Below are 17260 nucleotides of genomic sequence, written 5' to 3' on the forward strand. Positions count from 1 at the left end.
TAGGGCAAAAACATTGTCGTGGGTGGTTTTGGGTACATGTCATCAGTTGCCCCTCCCTCCGTGAAAGCAACGCCAGACACCAGGGTGATTAGAAGAGCACAGCAAGACATGCTGTGCATCAGAGAGGCTTTGAAATCCAGTTTCATGACTGGCCAGGCTTCAGTGTGACAGTTGTGTTTCTCCTTGATGCAAACCCGCCCCCTTTGTTGATTTTAATTCCCTGTAAGCCCCACTTTGAAATAAAGTAACTATTGTTTTGAAACCATACATTCTTTCTTTATTAATTAAAAAAAATGAGACAATGGACTAGGTAGCCGGGTGGGTTGGGGGAGGAGGGAAGGATAAGGCCACATTGCTTATTGTAGCCACACTAAAAATCAAACTGTTGAATGACAGCCTTCAGTTGCTTGGGCCAGCCTCTCCAGTGGAGTGGCTGGGTGCCCAGAGCCTCCCCTACCACGTTCTTGGGCATCTGGGTAAGGAGGCTATGGAACATGGGGAGAAGGATAGGCGGTTATACAGTGGATGCAGTGGGGGTCTGTGCTCTTGTTGGCTTTTCTGCAGCTCCAACAGATGCTTCATCATGTCCGTTTGCTCCCCCATTAGCCTCAGCATCGCATCCTGCCTCCACTCTTCATCCTCACTTAATTCTTTCCTGGCCTCTGCCACCGAATGCCTCCATGCTTTAAGCTGTGCCCTATCAGTGTGGGAGGACTGCATGAGCTCAGAAAACATGTAATCGTGAGTGTGTTTTTTTCACCTTCTAATCTGCGATAACCTCAGGGATGGAAATGATGGGGATGGGGGAGCGTAGAAACATTCTACACTCTACAATTCTGGGAGGACTGCATAGTCACCTGTGCTGCGGAGTTCGCCACGCTGACCAAACAGGAAATGAAATTCTAAAGTTCCCGGGGCTTTTCCTATGTACTTGGTTAGTGAATCGGAGTTCAAAGTGCTGTCCAGAGCAGTCACAATGGAGCACTCTGGGATAGCTCCCGGAGGCCAATATTGTTGATTTTGCATCTGCACTACCCCAAATTTGACTCAGCAAAATCAATTTTAGTGCTACTCCCCTCACTGGGGAAGTGTACAGAAGTCAATTTTAAGAGCCCTTTAGGTCGATGGAATGGGGTTGGTTGTGTGGATGCATTCATTTTTAAATTGACCTAACATGGCTGAATTTGACCTACCCCCATAGCGTAGACCAGGTCTTACTTTGGTTATAGAATAAATAATAATTGGAGATATCCTATCTCCTAGAACTGGAAGGGACCCTGAAAGGTCATTGAGTCCAGCCCCCTGCCTTCACTAGCAGGATCAAGTGCTGATTTTGCCTCAGATACCTATGTGGCCCCCTCAAGGACTGAACTCACAACTCTGGGTTTAAGCAGGCCAAAGCTCAAACCACTGAGCTATCCCTGCCCCCACCCCCCAATGTATAATAGAGAAGATAGAACTAAATGAGATGTAGATCGAAAATGGAATCAAAGATCTCCCCTCCTCAACAAAGAAGGAGACCAGTTTTTGGCAAGATAGGTGCAGATTTGATTTCACAGAGACAAGGCAGCCAAGAAGGAAAAAAAGAGACATAAAAACAACAGATCAGAAATACATAAAAAGTTAGGGGAAGAATACTTTTTTAAAAAGATTCTAAGTCCTGTAGTACCCTTTCCTCATAATCTGATCTTTTTAGTAAGAAAAAGTTGGTTACAATTTGTAACAGGAACAAAATCAGATAAAGCAAAAATTTGTTCATGTATCCATTATTTCACGGATCTCAACAGAGCTTGAAAAGAGCTTTGTATCAGTTTGGCAGGCTGCAATTCAATCCAATAAAGATTTCAATGTAAATTAAGGTTAAAATCATCAGATGCTGATCTTTCTAATAAAGGTCTAACAACAATGAGAAATACAGAAACAACTATGTCTATTGTTTTACCTGAAACATTACCAAAATTTTGGCAGCATCGGATAATATAGGAAGTGTTCTCTCAATAAAGCTCTCCAAAATATGTAAACAGCATACACTGGGAGGGTCTTGTTTCATTCAACCAAGCTTCTGACATTAGAACAAAATCTAGTTTATGTGGACTAGAAATACCTGGGGTCCATTAGACTGTCCAGATTAAAGCCACAGGGAAATTACTTCTAATGTATGTAAACAGGACAAGTTGACACTTCAGATGTTATTTTTTGACAATGTCCAGGGCTAGAGGAGGAAGAGATTCCTCAATAATATTTGGATTATGTTCAACAGTGTAACAGGAGGGGAGGGCTAGAACTTAATGCAAAGGCATATGAATTTGTAGGCAAATTAAAATCTGAATAGCAGCTGCAGACTAGTCCATCAGTTTCTCCATTGTTCATAGTTAAGTCTATATGGCTTTGGAGAAGTTGTTCAACAGTTATCAGATAAAAGAGACCAAAACAATGATTTATCAGAAGTGAACAGTCTGATAGCATTTACTTGGATTTGACTACCTTAATCATGGTGAGCTGCCTGTCTCTAGAGTTCAGTAGATGGCCCTCTGTTGTAAGGCCTAATCATTCAAGAAAGATCCACAGTCTATTGCATGGTGGAAGGAAGAAGGTCCAACTAAATAAAAGTGGTCCCCCTTAATTCTGGCAGCTGAACTGCATCGCTGCTCCGTGTTTCCCACTGATTCAAAGGTTAAGAAAGGGTGTATTGTGGGAAAGGAAAATGAATCAAAGGACATGAAGTCCAGAGACAATATAATCAGTTTTCTACAGCATTTTCTGAGAAGTGCAGAAATATAGTGCAAGATTTTCAAACCTATCCACATATCTTCAGCAGTCTTACCAGCCTGGACATTTAAGTTGTACCCTTTTATTTGTATAGTCATTTGCCTGTGACTATCATAAGGTGAGGCGTTCTTAGACTTTCTAGACCATGCACGTCCCCATGCATATTCTGTTTTTGAGTCAGACACAGCTATTTTTAGATCATGGTTCATTTAGGGAGTCTCTGAGAGTGTACCTCAAAACTGACTGTCTTTGGTATCTTATTATTCAAATAGATACCTAAAAGTTATAGCTTGCCAGAAACAAACAGTAACTAAAAAAGAGCATCCATAACTACATACTGTGACAAACTTCCTTCTCTACCTTGGTGGGTCTTGCGCTTATGGGCAGATTTGCTCACCTCAGTGATCTTCACTACAGTCTGGATCAACTCCTCCTGTGTCCGATCAGGAGTTGGGAGGTTTGGGGGGAACCCGCGCCCGCCCTCTACTCCGGGTTCCAGCCGAGGGCCCTGTGGATTGCAGCTCTCTATAGTGCCTCCTGTAACAGCTGCATGACAGCTACAACTCCCTGGGCCACTTCCCCATGGCCTCCTCCAAATACATTCTTTATCCTCACCACAGGACCTTCCTACTGGTATCTGATAATGCTTGTACTCCTTAGTCTTCCAGCAGCACACCCTCTCACTCTCAGCTCCTTGCACCTCTTGCTCCCAGCTCCTCACACGCACTTCCTCTCCCCTGGCTCCCCCCTCCCTGGTGTTAAATAAAGTGCATCTTGACAGTGCCAAGCAAGCTGTTGGCATATAAAAATATTGTTAAAAAATAAGTAGCATTAATCTTGGCACACAGTGGCATCTTCTGAACTTTTACTAATAAAGTTTTTCCCTTATTAAAAAAAATTGGCTGTAAGGTAGACAGGTATAAAGTTTTGTGGCAAACTACTGTGTAATTAAACAGATTGGACAAGGAAAAGCAGTAAGCGTTATGTAGTATTTGTTTAGCATATATGATGTGCCTGGTACTGTACAAGACAAAGTCCATGGGCCAATGCACTTAATTTAAGAATGATAAAATAAGATACACATGTGCACAACCCTGAATTGTAAGAGCAGTCATAATGCATTTTAGATACACAGTTTTTAAATCAGGGTCATATTTTTGTGCAAATACATGTATCTTATTTTTGGGTATGTCTCCTACTCCCATATTTTCGCCAGCAAAATATCGTGGTGGAAAGATCATTTGACTGATGTGTGTTAAGTGTTTGAGGGCCCAGGGAAGGGATGGATTTGGATTTTGGGAGGGATTATTATAAAGATAGAGTGATTGACTGGATTTTGAAGACCATTCCGCTCAAAGAGCATGGTGTAGAAGAAGGCATAAAGACAGGAATGAGAAAAGAAAGTGAAGGAGGCAAGGAGGCTGGCATCATTGATGGAATGGAAGGAAACAGAGAAAAGATGGACTATAAGAATCAGGATCTGAGTAGTTACACAGAGCATTGAATACTGGAAGTTAGTTTTATGTAATATAATAAGTATGCAAGAAAGATTCTGGGAAGGGATTAGAAGCTGCAAGTGACATGGATGGATCATGGGGTAGGAAGATAATTTTAGTATCTTCATTTTGTACAGACCAGAGAGGAGAAATAAGAGACACAAGGGAGGCCACACGAGGAGGTTACAGCAGTGAAGGCAGGAGACGGTCAGGTCTTGGACATGTACTTAAGCAGCTGAAACAGAAAGGAAGCATCAATAACCCAGGAAGAGCAATTAGCCATGAATAGCATGTTAGCTTTAAAAAGCAAAACAATTTCTCCTTCCTAAGAGATGGCATTTCAAATCTGCTTTGCAAACTAGATGAGAATGGATAAGTCCCTGTCTCAGAAACCCTGATTATTTAACCACAACATTTTTTTGATCAAAGGGAATACGCAAGTAATGACATAAGCCTTCACAGAATTTTCACCAGTTTACACTGTATCTGAATTTGAACCAAATACATTTCTTTTCCTCTCTCTTTCCCTAGCCTCTCTTTCAGATCAGAAAGATAGATGCAATCAATTTAGATTCCTGGCCTTATTCTTTTCCCACAATTCTTTCAGCCCAAATATTGCCAGTTCAGTTTTACTTGTCAATATATAAAATGATGTAGAGGTTATTATATTCAGCTACTGAATGTATTTCCATAATGAATGGGAACCGTATGAACTGTACTCTTAATAATTGTGTCTACCACTTACAACATTTCCTTTAGAACTTCAAAAAGGCTTCCTGCCACCTTTGACTCAAACTTTGTATCCACTTAAAAGCACAGTTAAATTTCAGCCATTGTCTCAGAATATACATTCACATTAACGTTAAGCCAACTGGCTGGATAATTTAGGTTAATTTAGATGTGGGGGGGTGAGACTTTGCGATGCCATTGGGTGGTTATTCCTTGTGAAGACATTTTAAATGGTTGCGGAGATTCCTAAAGCAGGGGAGTGAGGTTATTTTATTTTAAAAAGTAGAAATAAATGCATAAATGAGAAAATGAGTTAATGAAAACATCTTCCTATGAAATCTAGACGTAAACTCAGCTCCCAAGTCAAGTTTTAATGACAACTCTCTGAAACCTTTAGGAGCGATGGCTAAACAACTTTACTATCACAATTTGTCTGCAGTTAGCACCCAGGTTGAATCTGCTTCTATACAATAATTCATAAAAATTTTCCACTATTTTAATTATTTTAGAGAAATAATGAGAATAAGTGCCAAATTATCAAGATTTGAAGCAAGAAAACAAACTCATGGCCAAATTCAGCTCTTGAATATGTATGCACAATTCCTAATGATTACAATGGGAATAAGACCTGTTTATGTCAGTGCTAAATGTACTAAACAATTCTATATCTGAACCATAGATCAATGTTTCAAAAGTAAGATTCATGTTGAAAGTTGCAGGTCTTCAAAAGCATTAAAGGCTTAGTCTATGTGGTCCATCTTATGGCTGAGTTATCAAGTGGCATAAGTACATTTAACTGAGTCTTCCTTGATATACATGGCCATATGCCAAAAGAGTAGACTATATCAGAAAAGGAAACAGAAAGGGGTAAAAGGAAATAATATCTCACTTTCTTCCCTTCCAGACACAAACATTAACTTACACCTTCAAGTTCATATATGTGCAAATTACACCAATATTGGGTGTAAAGAAATCTAAATATCTTTACTCCAATATTGGGGTCCCATCAGTTGTACATACACAACTCCAACTGACCTCTGTGTTAGAGCAATTGGGCCCCTAACTTATACATTATTATATGTATTACAGTAGTGCCCAGAGGCCTACTAAGCTCAGGGCCCTATTTAGACCTGGTCAGAAGATTTTCAACAAAACAATTGTCAGAAAATGCCAATTCAATGAAACCAAAACTTTTCCAGGGAAAGAGTCAGTTTCAATGACTTTAGTAAGATTTAGTAAGATTTTCAACAAAACAATTGTCAGAAAATGCCAATTCAATGAGGGTCAGCTTCCATTACTTTAGTAAGATTTTCAACAAAACAATTGTCAGAAAATGCCAATTCAATGAAGGTCAGTTTCAATGACTTTAGGAAGATTTAGTAAACTGACCTTTTCCAGGGAAAGGGTCAGTTTCAATGACTTTAGTAAGATTTAGTAAGATTTTCAACAAAACAATTGTCAGAAAATGCCAATTCAATGAGGATCATTTTCAATGACTTTAGTAAGATCCAGGATGGAATTTCTGGTCAAGATATGCCAATGAAAGAGAAAGAGAAATCAATCCCTGAATGTACCAGTGGTTGCGGCACTTGCATAGAACATGAGGGACCAAGGCTCATGTTTCCACTCTGTCTAGTTTAGAACCAAGACCTGAATCTGGGTCTCCCATATCCCCAGCAAATGCTATAACCATAGAGCTACTAGCTATCCTGGGATAGATTCTCTTTCTCTCTCATTTTTCACAACAAATTTGAAAAGCATTTTTTTTTCCCTGACATGAAAGAGAAAAATTAAAATCTCAAAAAAATTCTCTGGGCAGGAAAATCATCTTCCATCCAGCTGTTGCCTCATTGTACTAGGAAGTGCACACACACAGTGAGAGACAGTACCTTCCCCAAAGAGCTTACATTTTCAAATATATATCACTCTCAATTTGGCCCTTTAGCTTGAAAGTACTAGCATCTTTATTGCAAAATAGTTTGGGGTCCTTGTTAGCTATTACTGGGGTTATGGTATCACCCACAATATGTATGGGAAGCAACTAGCATATAGCAAGATACATTTCATGCCCCAAATGGTTCAAAATAAGAAATAGTTTTATGGAGACTTCGGAATTCATTACTACAATGAAAGGAGTGGGACACATATCAGTGCTTCAGTATGAATCCAACACATTTCCCCAACATCATCTGGGCCTGAAGAAATGAAATGCCCAACAAATTCCCCTGGAATCTCATTGGTAGTACAATCTAAAGTGGCTAACAGTCCTTTTCAAACAAGAAAATTCTTCCTTCCTGTCACACCCAAGAATAAGATAATGACGTTACGTATGATGACTGGAACACTGGTACAGGATTGACAATCAGATTTAAATCAATTTCCAGACATATTTTCTACAGTTGGCTGAAAACTTGTTTTGTAATACACAGAACTGTCCTAATGTAATAGCATAGCAACTGCAAGTTAAAACAAAACAAGTCAGTTAACAGACAGGAGACTTTTGCTGTATAACAACGTTTAGACGCATGTATTTAAAAACCAGGTGGATTATCCAAATGCTCAGTTACTAGGACACTAACAATTATGTCCATGGCAATTTTGTTTCTGTTCTTTAAAAAAATCATCACTTGCAAGCACTAATGTTAAAACCAGAAAGGAAGTCTAGCACACAGTGGCTACGAATGCCAAATCAATTTTCAGCAGATAATAAAGTCCATGTTTTACAATCAGCAATGCACTGTTTTACTACCCAAAATGTAAGCTAATAATATATAGCTCTGCTAAATGGGAAATGCAGATATGTTGTTAAGAAACGGGCTGGCTGTGAGATGATGGATCATTTCTGCTGGGACCTTCTTAAAGCTATGTGCAAATGTTTTGAAAATATCACATGATGTGGCCATGTGTTAAAAATTACAGCCAGTTAAGTTCTCTGCTAAGAAAAATATGTGGGCAATTTATGAAATGCACTCCAGGATGGAGATGTCTTAAGTAAAACCAGATTCTGAAAACAAACCCATTTTTTTGAAACATGAACTTAAAAAAAAAAAAAGTTGCAGCCACATCTGGAGAGCAGAAGTAAAGAAGGGGTGGTCTGACCTAATTCCAGGCCATCTTCTGAAAGAACAGCATTATTTCTGGGCTACAATGACTGTGATCACTGATTGTTCTTTTAAGAAAACCATCCTGAATATTGCCATGGGTGATAATAAAGCATTTTGTAGGCCAACATCTGTACTATAAAATGACTGATAGAACTGTAAAGTTTATTACATAATGTTTGGAATAAAAACAGTTCTAAAAAACACACAGTAATCAATCCACTTCATATATGACATTTGATCTCAGCACTGTGCAACTCTACATCAGTGATTTAAAGATATATACTTTCTAGAATCCAAATAAAATGACAAAATAGTTAACAAAGTTAGTGCAAATCTCATATTTGCAGAATTATCTTTCTAAAAATATGTACCCTAAGAGTTGTGTTAGAGCCTCCAAGATCTATGAATTAATTTTATGATGAGACCCTCATTAACAACCTCTCTGATCTAATTTTTCAGACATATTAACATGAGAAGACTAGTAGACAGTCACATGTATAAGAATGTGATCTGTTTGTCTTTGAAGAGAACATTTAATTTGTGTACAAGTGTCATCACCATACAGAAACCAGAACAGATATTTGATCCATTTTATATTTTAGAAAAAACAGAAAGACCTTTGGGTGTCAGAACTATTAAAAGGATGCTTCTGAAATCAAGAATATATTACACACACACAAACTCACACATGCACACAAAGGCAATGACATAATATCCGATTACACAAAAATACACATCTTTTTAATCTTCTGCAGATAACGTGCTTACTTCTAAAACACAAAATCTGCCCCAGATGGCTAATAATGCCCATTTGAAAAAAACAAAAAAACCCACCATATTAAAGGGCTAAAATGTGCTGTGAACAGATTGAGAGGTAGTTCATCATAGAGGAGAGTAAAAAAGTGCAGATGGGTGTCAAAAATAGCCAAGTGTCAGATCTGCTTAAGTATCTCCATTCTGGCACATGCTCCCAGTCACAGCTGTTAGTGTATTCTCTGTATCCAAGTGCAAAGTTTTCTAACACTCAGAGCTGACATTAAAAACACACTTCTTCCTTGCTACCACTTTAACAGAATACTGGAAATTAAAGATTTATTTAACGTTAAAGCTTAAAGAGTATTGATAAGTATATATATTTTCAGGTGTAGCTCAAGCTACTTTGATTAAAGATGCATGAAATTTTAACCAGTAGGTAGATTAAGTAATTTAAGTGCCACAGGCTTACTATGCAATAGGTTGTTCAAAAATCTCTACTTCAGTCAGTCCAGGTGGGGATTGTCCTGCTTTGATCACGGGGTTAGACTAGATAACCTCCTGAGGTCCCTTCCAACCCTGATATTCTATGATCTATGATAGCATCTTTGTTAGTGTCTCAAAAGAAAATACAGAAGGCTCAAAATTAATCATGCTGTACACTTAAATGTAATAAAATATCAGATAGCGAGCCAGGATACTGTAATTTCTTACAAATATATGCAAAATATCAGTTATATTTGATTTATATCACATGCACTTATTCAAATTAATGAATTGCCATGATATTTCTAATGAAGACCACATCCCAAGGAATATAATACATGCAAATCATATTTAAACTTTAAAAAGGGTTAAAATGACCTTTCATAGTCCTCAGTTAATATCTATGAAAATTAATTTGCCCATATTTCAACCATACAAATCCTCCTAACCTTGCACTTTGAGCAAACAGAGTTCCACTTTCTTGTTACAATCTCAGTCTTAGGATCAACTAACGTAGTATTGGAAGAATATGACCGTGCATTAACATCCTTAAAAAAACCCATTCTTTAAACAACTGGCAATACCTACATACAACTGTGGTAGCAGCAAACTGACAGATACTGTTTCAAAATACCATCTGCGAGGTGTACAAATTCTGTGATCAAGTGCAGCTTCTCCTGCCTGTCCTACCCAAATTATCAACAAGAACCAGCCAGCTGTAGGATCTCAGTGTCCCTGTCTTTTTTAACCAGAGACATAGGCTTTTTTTAAATTGGCACATGGTTCTGTTCAGACCTTACGAAAACAGCAAATACAATCCATTCTGCAATGGTCAGGCTTCTCACACAAAACACTCAAACAATTTACCCTGTATAGAAGCAATATTTTCACTGGCAACAACACTTATCAATTAGAAAAGTAGTCTAAAGATCCAAGGATAATATTTTTGTGAGGAAATTGACATACTAAGATTTCCAGTTCCACAACAGTTTCACTAATTCAGCAGAATCTGTAGGATTGTTTAATTATTATTATTATTATTATTATTATTATTAACGTATTTCAATTTTTGGCTGGTGACAGCTAAGAACTGTGATTTAGGGCAAGACTGAAATCATTTGTTTTCTAAATCTTCCTTCACTTCTCTAGCATAAACAGCTTTGCAAAGAGATTAATCCCAGTGTACACTCATAATCTAAAATTATATCTACACATAAAATGTTTGCAGATTACAAGATACAGCTGACAGTCATGAAAACCAGACTGAAGCTGTATTTCTTCTCACTAAAATTATACCCCCCACACACACCTGCACCCACAAATAGGGTGAGACTTTCTACTATTCCTATCCCCATTCAATGTAGCATCCAATATTACTGTACATAATATCTTTGATAGTTTCCATACACAATTCCCCTCCCCCAAACATACACACTACACAATTAGTATCTACAATCTCTCTCTATAAGCTTTCAAAAATCACCATGTAGAAATTATTTTTATATACAATCAAAATATAATTAGTGCTTTCCCATTTAAATAAAAAGAGCTGTAATAATTTTAACTCACCAGGCATCCTTGAATAAAATATACAACACTGTAAATGGCTCTCTCCTAAAAGCAAGCTTATTTAGGGCTCAGTGCCTCCTGTTCTGGAATGAGCACAGAAAAGCGAGGAGGGCCATCAGAACTGGCTGTGGCAGCATAGCTGGAGGCAGGATGCTAGGCGTGTGCGTTTGCCAGGCAAAGACAGATGGAGAGCTGACACTCTGTATTGCACTTGGAGCAGAAATGTGAATGATGACAGGAGCACATGTGGCCTTGAACCCAGCCCTGTCTCTTCAGGCAGAACAATGACAGGGATGTGTGTGCAAATTATCACAACCCCAGCTCCCCTCAGCTGACTCCTCTTACTCTACCTTTCACAGCAAGTTCCAGAGGACCAAAGAATAGAAAGTAAAATACAGAGTGATAAGATGAACACTGAATTATTCATTTTTTTCTATAAAAGTTAACCCTTTCTTTAACTGCAAGCAATGAAAGCAGAGCATCTATTAGAACGCGTTTTCCTCAAAAAGTGGAAAACATGTTCTTCTGATTTATTATGTTAACAGCATAATTTTGAACTCCATAAGACCAGAGTTGTTTATTTAGTAGGAAATTCAAAATATGTAACAAGATATATTTAAAGATTTCTTTTCTTTTTTTCCCCTTCTTCTTATTGTGCCATTTTATCACAGTGAACAGAGTATCAAAATCATTCCCTTTGTCTGCTTCTCAGTAGTATGTGTAAAATAGAACACACTTAGAAGCAGACCACTTTTATTTTACTACAGTGCTTTTAACCCCCTGGGATTCCTGCATTGATATGCTCCAAACATTTGCAGCTTACTCTCCTTTACCTTGCATGGTGATCCATGGGGGATGAAAACAAAATCTTCCCTGTAAAGCTTTTTCAAAAGCTAAACAATCATGTCCTCCTGATTTCTGATTTTTGCACACCCCTTAAATGTTTATCCTTCACATGAATAGCATATGCCTGGCTAGGTTCAATGCACTCTTCCCTATTAAGCTTTAATGGACACCATGATACATAAAACTACAAGTCTTTGTTATAGTGCTTTATCTAAAGCTGGCTATTTTCCTCTCAGCAGTCCCTCTTTAGTCCTTTGTAAAACATCCTTGCCTCACAGGAGAAACATACGCCTGACACATGCCTTCTGTAGCACATTTAGGCTTACATAAGATTCCATGCACAAGTGAAATCTGTTTTTTCAAAATCTCTCCTCCAATTTAATACTTGCAAAATCTTCACTGTTTTAGTAACAAAAACGTTTACAGCAAATCATTAAACACATACTTTCCTTTGCCTTTTCAATGTATGTTCAAATTCCATACAGCTACCAAAAAAAAAAAAAAGACTGCATTCAGAATCTTCAGAAACTGTATTCTTTTAATACGAAAGATTCATAAAGACAAGAGTCTCTATATGTTTAATTTATGCAGACCCTTGATTTCCCTTCATATCTTCTGCCTCTACTACACAGAAACAACCGCACTTCCAGGCCTTCCTTTTCCTTCCTTTAGCTGCCACAAAGTGCTGATAAAATCTATTTTGGAACATAGAAAAATCCTAACAGCCTTTCCATCTCTGGATCCCTCTGCCCATGAATATTTACTACTAAAAAAATAAAAAAGTCTCATCTTTGAGAAATACGTCAGAAAAATAGAACTTTTAATGGCACCTAAAGCAGCACCCAAAAGCCTTCCTTCAGCTAGTGAAGCCCCAAATTCAAAATGTTGAATAACATAATTCACAGTGCTTATTCTGTTCTGTCACTAATACCATAATGCACCCCCTGTATGAGACCAATGGTTTTGTTCATCTGACTCAGAGGACAGTTGTAATGAGGTTCTGTATAATGGATTTCAATGTACTTGAGAGCCAAGGCTTTATGGGGGAAGGGAAGAAGGGGCAGTGGGGGAGTAATCAATTAATTCTGTGCCAGAGATGACTTTAAAGAACTTGGCATTATTTTTGTTTCATTTGGTGTTGTTTAAAAAACAGCCAGTCAGTATCTGTGGGTTTTAAAAATTCTGTATTCTACATGAAGGAGAAAACATGTTCACAGTTGGAAATACAACCTTTCATCAACATAGATGCAGACAGAATCAGCTTTAAAATAGAAAGTAATGTGTCAAAGGTGCAAGGCATTTTAATAACACTGAATGATATTCCATTTTAAAAGTCAGTCTTAATATCAGTACACTGTAAATCTCCAAACGATGGCTCACAAAATTGAACTTCCATATGCAGTGTGATTATGCATCTTTTCTATGTGTAAAAAGGCTTTTTAAGCTGTTATCTGACTATAGTAATTGCCATTTAAATTGATCCACGTCAACAAAACCTGGATCCCTGGAGATTCTCACCTAGAAGTCTGTTTGTGGAAGGGGCTAACAGAATGCCTGTGCATCTGAGACTACTTCAGCATTTTCTCAAGCAGCCAGCTGCATGAATAGTTTTTCCCTCTCATTATTTAATACACTGAGGCAGGCTGCAACCCATTTGGCAGTCCTCCCTGAATAAATATTCCTGGATGTTTTTTTTTCTTTTTTTAAATGCAGCCATTTAAAGATTGCTGTAAAAAAATTTGCATACTTCTAAAAATGTAATAGGGCCAAAATGTGTAACAAAGATGGACAGTAAATGCCAACATAATTCTGTAAAACGTTTTTCATTCTCTGCTTGTTTCATGCAGAAGAGAAAAAATGTGTAGGGCAATTTTTGCATATGAACAATTCTGCTCATCTTAGAATCTGGAAAATGCACAATACCAAAATGAAAGGATACAAAGAAATCTTAAGAATTAGAATTTAGAAGGACATCAATGTCAGTCAGTTTCTTTACCTTATGCTACAGCTTCTTAGCTGATACAGTGAAAACTAACACTTTGCTCTGCAATCATCCAAACAGTTCACAAAATAATTTTGAATGATCTGATACCCATCTGCAAAATTAACAATTATAAGAGCTGTGCAGGTAGTTTCCAAAGCCAGATATTTACAAAAACAGATTTACACTGGACTGCATAAAGTTCTTACTGTATTGTATTACTCAAATGAAAAACATACTCCTTTCTAAGACATTACAGTTTTAAAGTAGAGACTATCTTTTGCTTAAACCTGATTTACCAACAGTGACTAGAAGTCCACTGAAATACATCTGTAGTTAATGAAAACTCTTTATTAACAACGAGGGAAGAATCTGACTCAAAGCTTTTCTGCAGGACTTCTCAACTTCCCTCTCTACTTATAGCAGACTGTTGTGATACATTGTGACTTCACACAGTGGGTATTAAGTGAGTTAATTCAAAGGAGCTGAAACCTCATTGATCCTAATTGAAAGCAATACACCCAACCAAATAGTTTTCTACCCCATCTGCTCTGGCCTGCCACCAGCTATTCAATACAAGAGAATTAATAGTTTCAGATATTCTAACCGACCCAATAAAGGCACTCATTTAAGCAGGACTGCATTAACAAAGTGAAAAACCAAGGGAAAAATGGGTTCAAATGGAGCATTTTACTCCTAGTTGGCTTTAACAAAGCTGAATAATGCTTATTCTGACTTTTTATGTGCAAGACTTGATAAACTGAATAAGAAGGCACTCAATGATCAGTCAACGAGCATTGATGAATGGTCATTAGGACCCCCCCAATCTCAGGGAAGGCCATTCCACAAAGTGGCACACCAGCTTGAAAGGGCGGACTCACTAATGTCCAGATTTCTCCACTTGCTTGTTCCACTTTCACTTTCAGACCACTGGCCACCAAATGAGGCTGACATATTGGAAAATAATCTTTTATGGATGAGTGATAAACAAAAATGGAGGCATTAGCCTGAGCTTTAAAATTCAAATCTGCTAGTTTTGTCAGACCCCCCCCCGAAGGTTTTGATTTTCCACTCATCTGGAAGCTATTAGTGTTTTCTTAAGGCAACCCACTGACAGGACAAACCCACCTAATGTGTGAGCTGTGAGGCCGAGGGAGACTCTTTCTATATGCTTTCCCACCTTTACTGTACATAAGTTTGATAGCCAACTGAATAAACACATCTTGATATAAAGAAACACATTAATTTCTTGCTGCAACTGAATGTTCTCTAATACTTCATACAACCACAAACCCTGTACTATGTTGTATTAAACTCATGGTGAGATTTTTGTGTAACAGAAATCTGTATCTTCCATCATTCTAAGTATTCCAAAAACACACTGAGGCCCCAAAGGATCAACCCCACCCCCCCAAAATTTAATCTTGATAATAAAGTCACCTTCCTCTACACCTAAGCCCTTGAAAAAAAAGTTACTTCTTTTCTTGCAAGCATCATTACAATATTGCAGTATGGCATGTGATTATCTGCAACAGCAGCTCTGAATACAAATGTTACAAACCACTTACCAGATAACGCCAAGATATTTCCCTAAACATTTCCTGACTGGCAAAGCTTTGTGAGCTTCTTAAAATAGTTCAGTGGGATCTTTAAAATATATATAACTTGGTGAAATGACATCCAAAGGGGGATTTGATAACCACACAAACACTTGAAGGATGCACAAACCAAGCTGAGAGAGATGAAGTTTAGGTTGTCAAAAAGGGAGTAGGAATAATGTGGTGAAACTAATTAAAGGAACATTTAAGTGTGTGTGCGTGCGTGCGCGTGTGTTCGTGTGTGCATGCATGAAGAATCTTAACATTAAGGTGTTTTAGACCCAAGAAAATTGGAAGCTTCATAATTTCAGTGATCTAATGAGAAAGTAGATCTATTAATAGCATTTCAAGTAATCTGATAGGGAAGAGCAACCTTGGCTGTGGGATAGACTTGACCAGTGGTTTTCAACCTTTTTTCGTTTGCAGACCCCTAAAAAATTTCGTATCGAGGTGCAGATCCCTTTGGAAATCTTGAAAACCACTGGACTAGACAATCTATGTCTTTTCCATCTCTGTTGTTTTATGGTTCTACAATCAAAATAGGCACTGGTTATAGAGTAAGAACCAAATTCAGCAATGTTGTAAGTAAGCACAACTCCCACTGGCTTTCAAGCTGAATCTGATGTTAAGTTTTAAAATACTGAAAGTATATACAAATCAAATCTAGAAGAGCAATACTACAGAAAAAGATAACAGACCTAAGTTTCATTGCCAAACATAGGCCCCGATTCTCCAAATATTTATGAATTTATGTGACTTTACTCACATTATGTGCATATGTATGTTTTTGCAGAATTGTGACCATTACAAAACCTCACGTGAACATTTTACGAAACAAAACATTTGCTGTGAAATATGTAACACATCATATTAAGACTATTTTTTTAATTGTCATCATGCATGTTAAGAAAAAAATACTGCACAGTTTATATATAAATTTCTCTTTTGGCTCTTTACAACATTGAATATTCCGTTATTTCTGAAAGGATGCAACAAAATACCAAGATTGTATTTCATATATAAAGAAAAAGAACATATTCCTTCCTAACCAATGCAGTGTGCATGATAATATCTAGTGCTTCTGCATTGGGATCATATTTTGGAATCTCAATATAAGCTTTCAAGCTATTCGCTGCTTTCTGATTTGAAGCTCAAAATGGTTCGACTTTGGTGATAAAACTCCTCCTTCTGGCAATGTATTAACCCTCATTTTGACTTCTAATCAATGTCTTTTAAACGTATAAGGTTTTCATGATAAAGAAAATGTGAGAGAATATTTGTATATGAAAAGAGTGTATCTAACCACTGGCTAGAAATTCAATTCTTACCTTTTTCTTTGTAACATAGCTCAGTATTTGTGACACTAACTAAACATATTTTATTCATTTGACAAGGACAGTAACATTATATTAAAAACTTTTGTTTCAAAGTCACTACCTCCCCATTTTGACTGATGGTGAGTCAGTTTTGTAAAAAGGCAAGGGTGATAGCATATGCTCCAATGAACTTTCCCTCCTCTCAGCACCAGAGACAAAAACCTGCAGCTCTGCTCTGCACTGGCAGCCATCTGGACAGCTTTCTCTCAATGCCTGCCCCACATCACACTGCAGGCAAAATTTCAGGGCTCTAGAGCTCTGTGGAGCTATTCATGACATACCAATTTCACATTTTCTGCTTGTTTGCTTGCAACAGTAAATGCTAATGAGGACTATGAATGACATTTTTAAAGACAATGAAAAGGTCTCCAAATCCCTTGCATATGGAGACACTGTTTTCTAAACTTCACCTTCTGTTAGGGAGCTATTAGATTCTAAAGGAAAAAAATAACCTAAGGAGAACAACGAGCTGATCAAAGCATAACGGAGTCCCTAAGAATTCCAAAGAAAACAATGTTTGTAAGCTAGGTTAATGAAAGACAGATTTTATGCC

At 37.6% G+C, this 17260-nt stretch overlaps 1 protein-coding gene across 7 annotated transcripts in view; it reads right to left on the bottom strand.

The window, feature by feature from the left end:
• RUNX1T1 (RUNX1 partner transcriptional co-repressor 1) overlaps positions 1-17260 on the bottom strand; it is a 150557-nt gene that overhangs the window by 96840 nt on the left and 36457 nt on the right. The window contains exon 1 of one of the 7 annotated variants that reach the window (XM_030553443.1): positions 10907-11125. The exons of the other annotated variants lie outside the window; for them this stretch is intronic. Coding sequence (XP_030409303.1) covers positions 10907-10913 — 7 coding nt within the window. The 5' untranslated portion in view covers positions 10914-11125. Of the gene's footprint in view, positions 1-10906; positions 11126-17260 lie in introns of those variants that run through there. 7 annotated transcript variants of the gene reach the window in all.

The sequence above is a fragment of the Gopherus evgoodei genome, chromosome 2, assembly GCF_007399415.2.
Source record: "Gopherus evgoodei ecotype Sinaloan lineage chromosome 2, rGopEvg1_v1.p, whole genome shotgun sequence".
NCBI classification, from domain to species: Eukaryota; Metazoa; Chordata; order Testudines; family Testudinidae; genus Gopherus; species Gopherus evgoodei.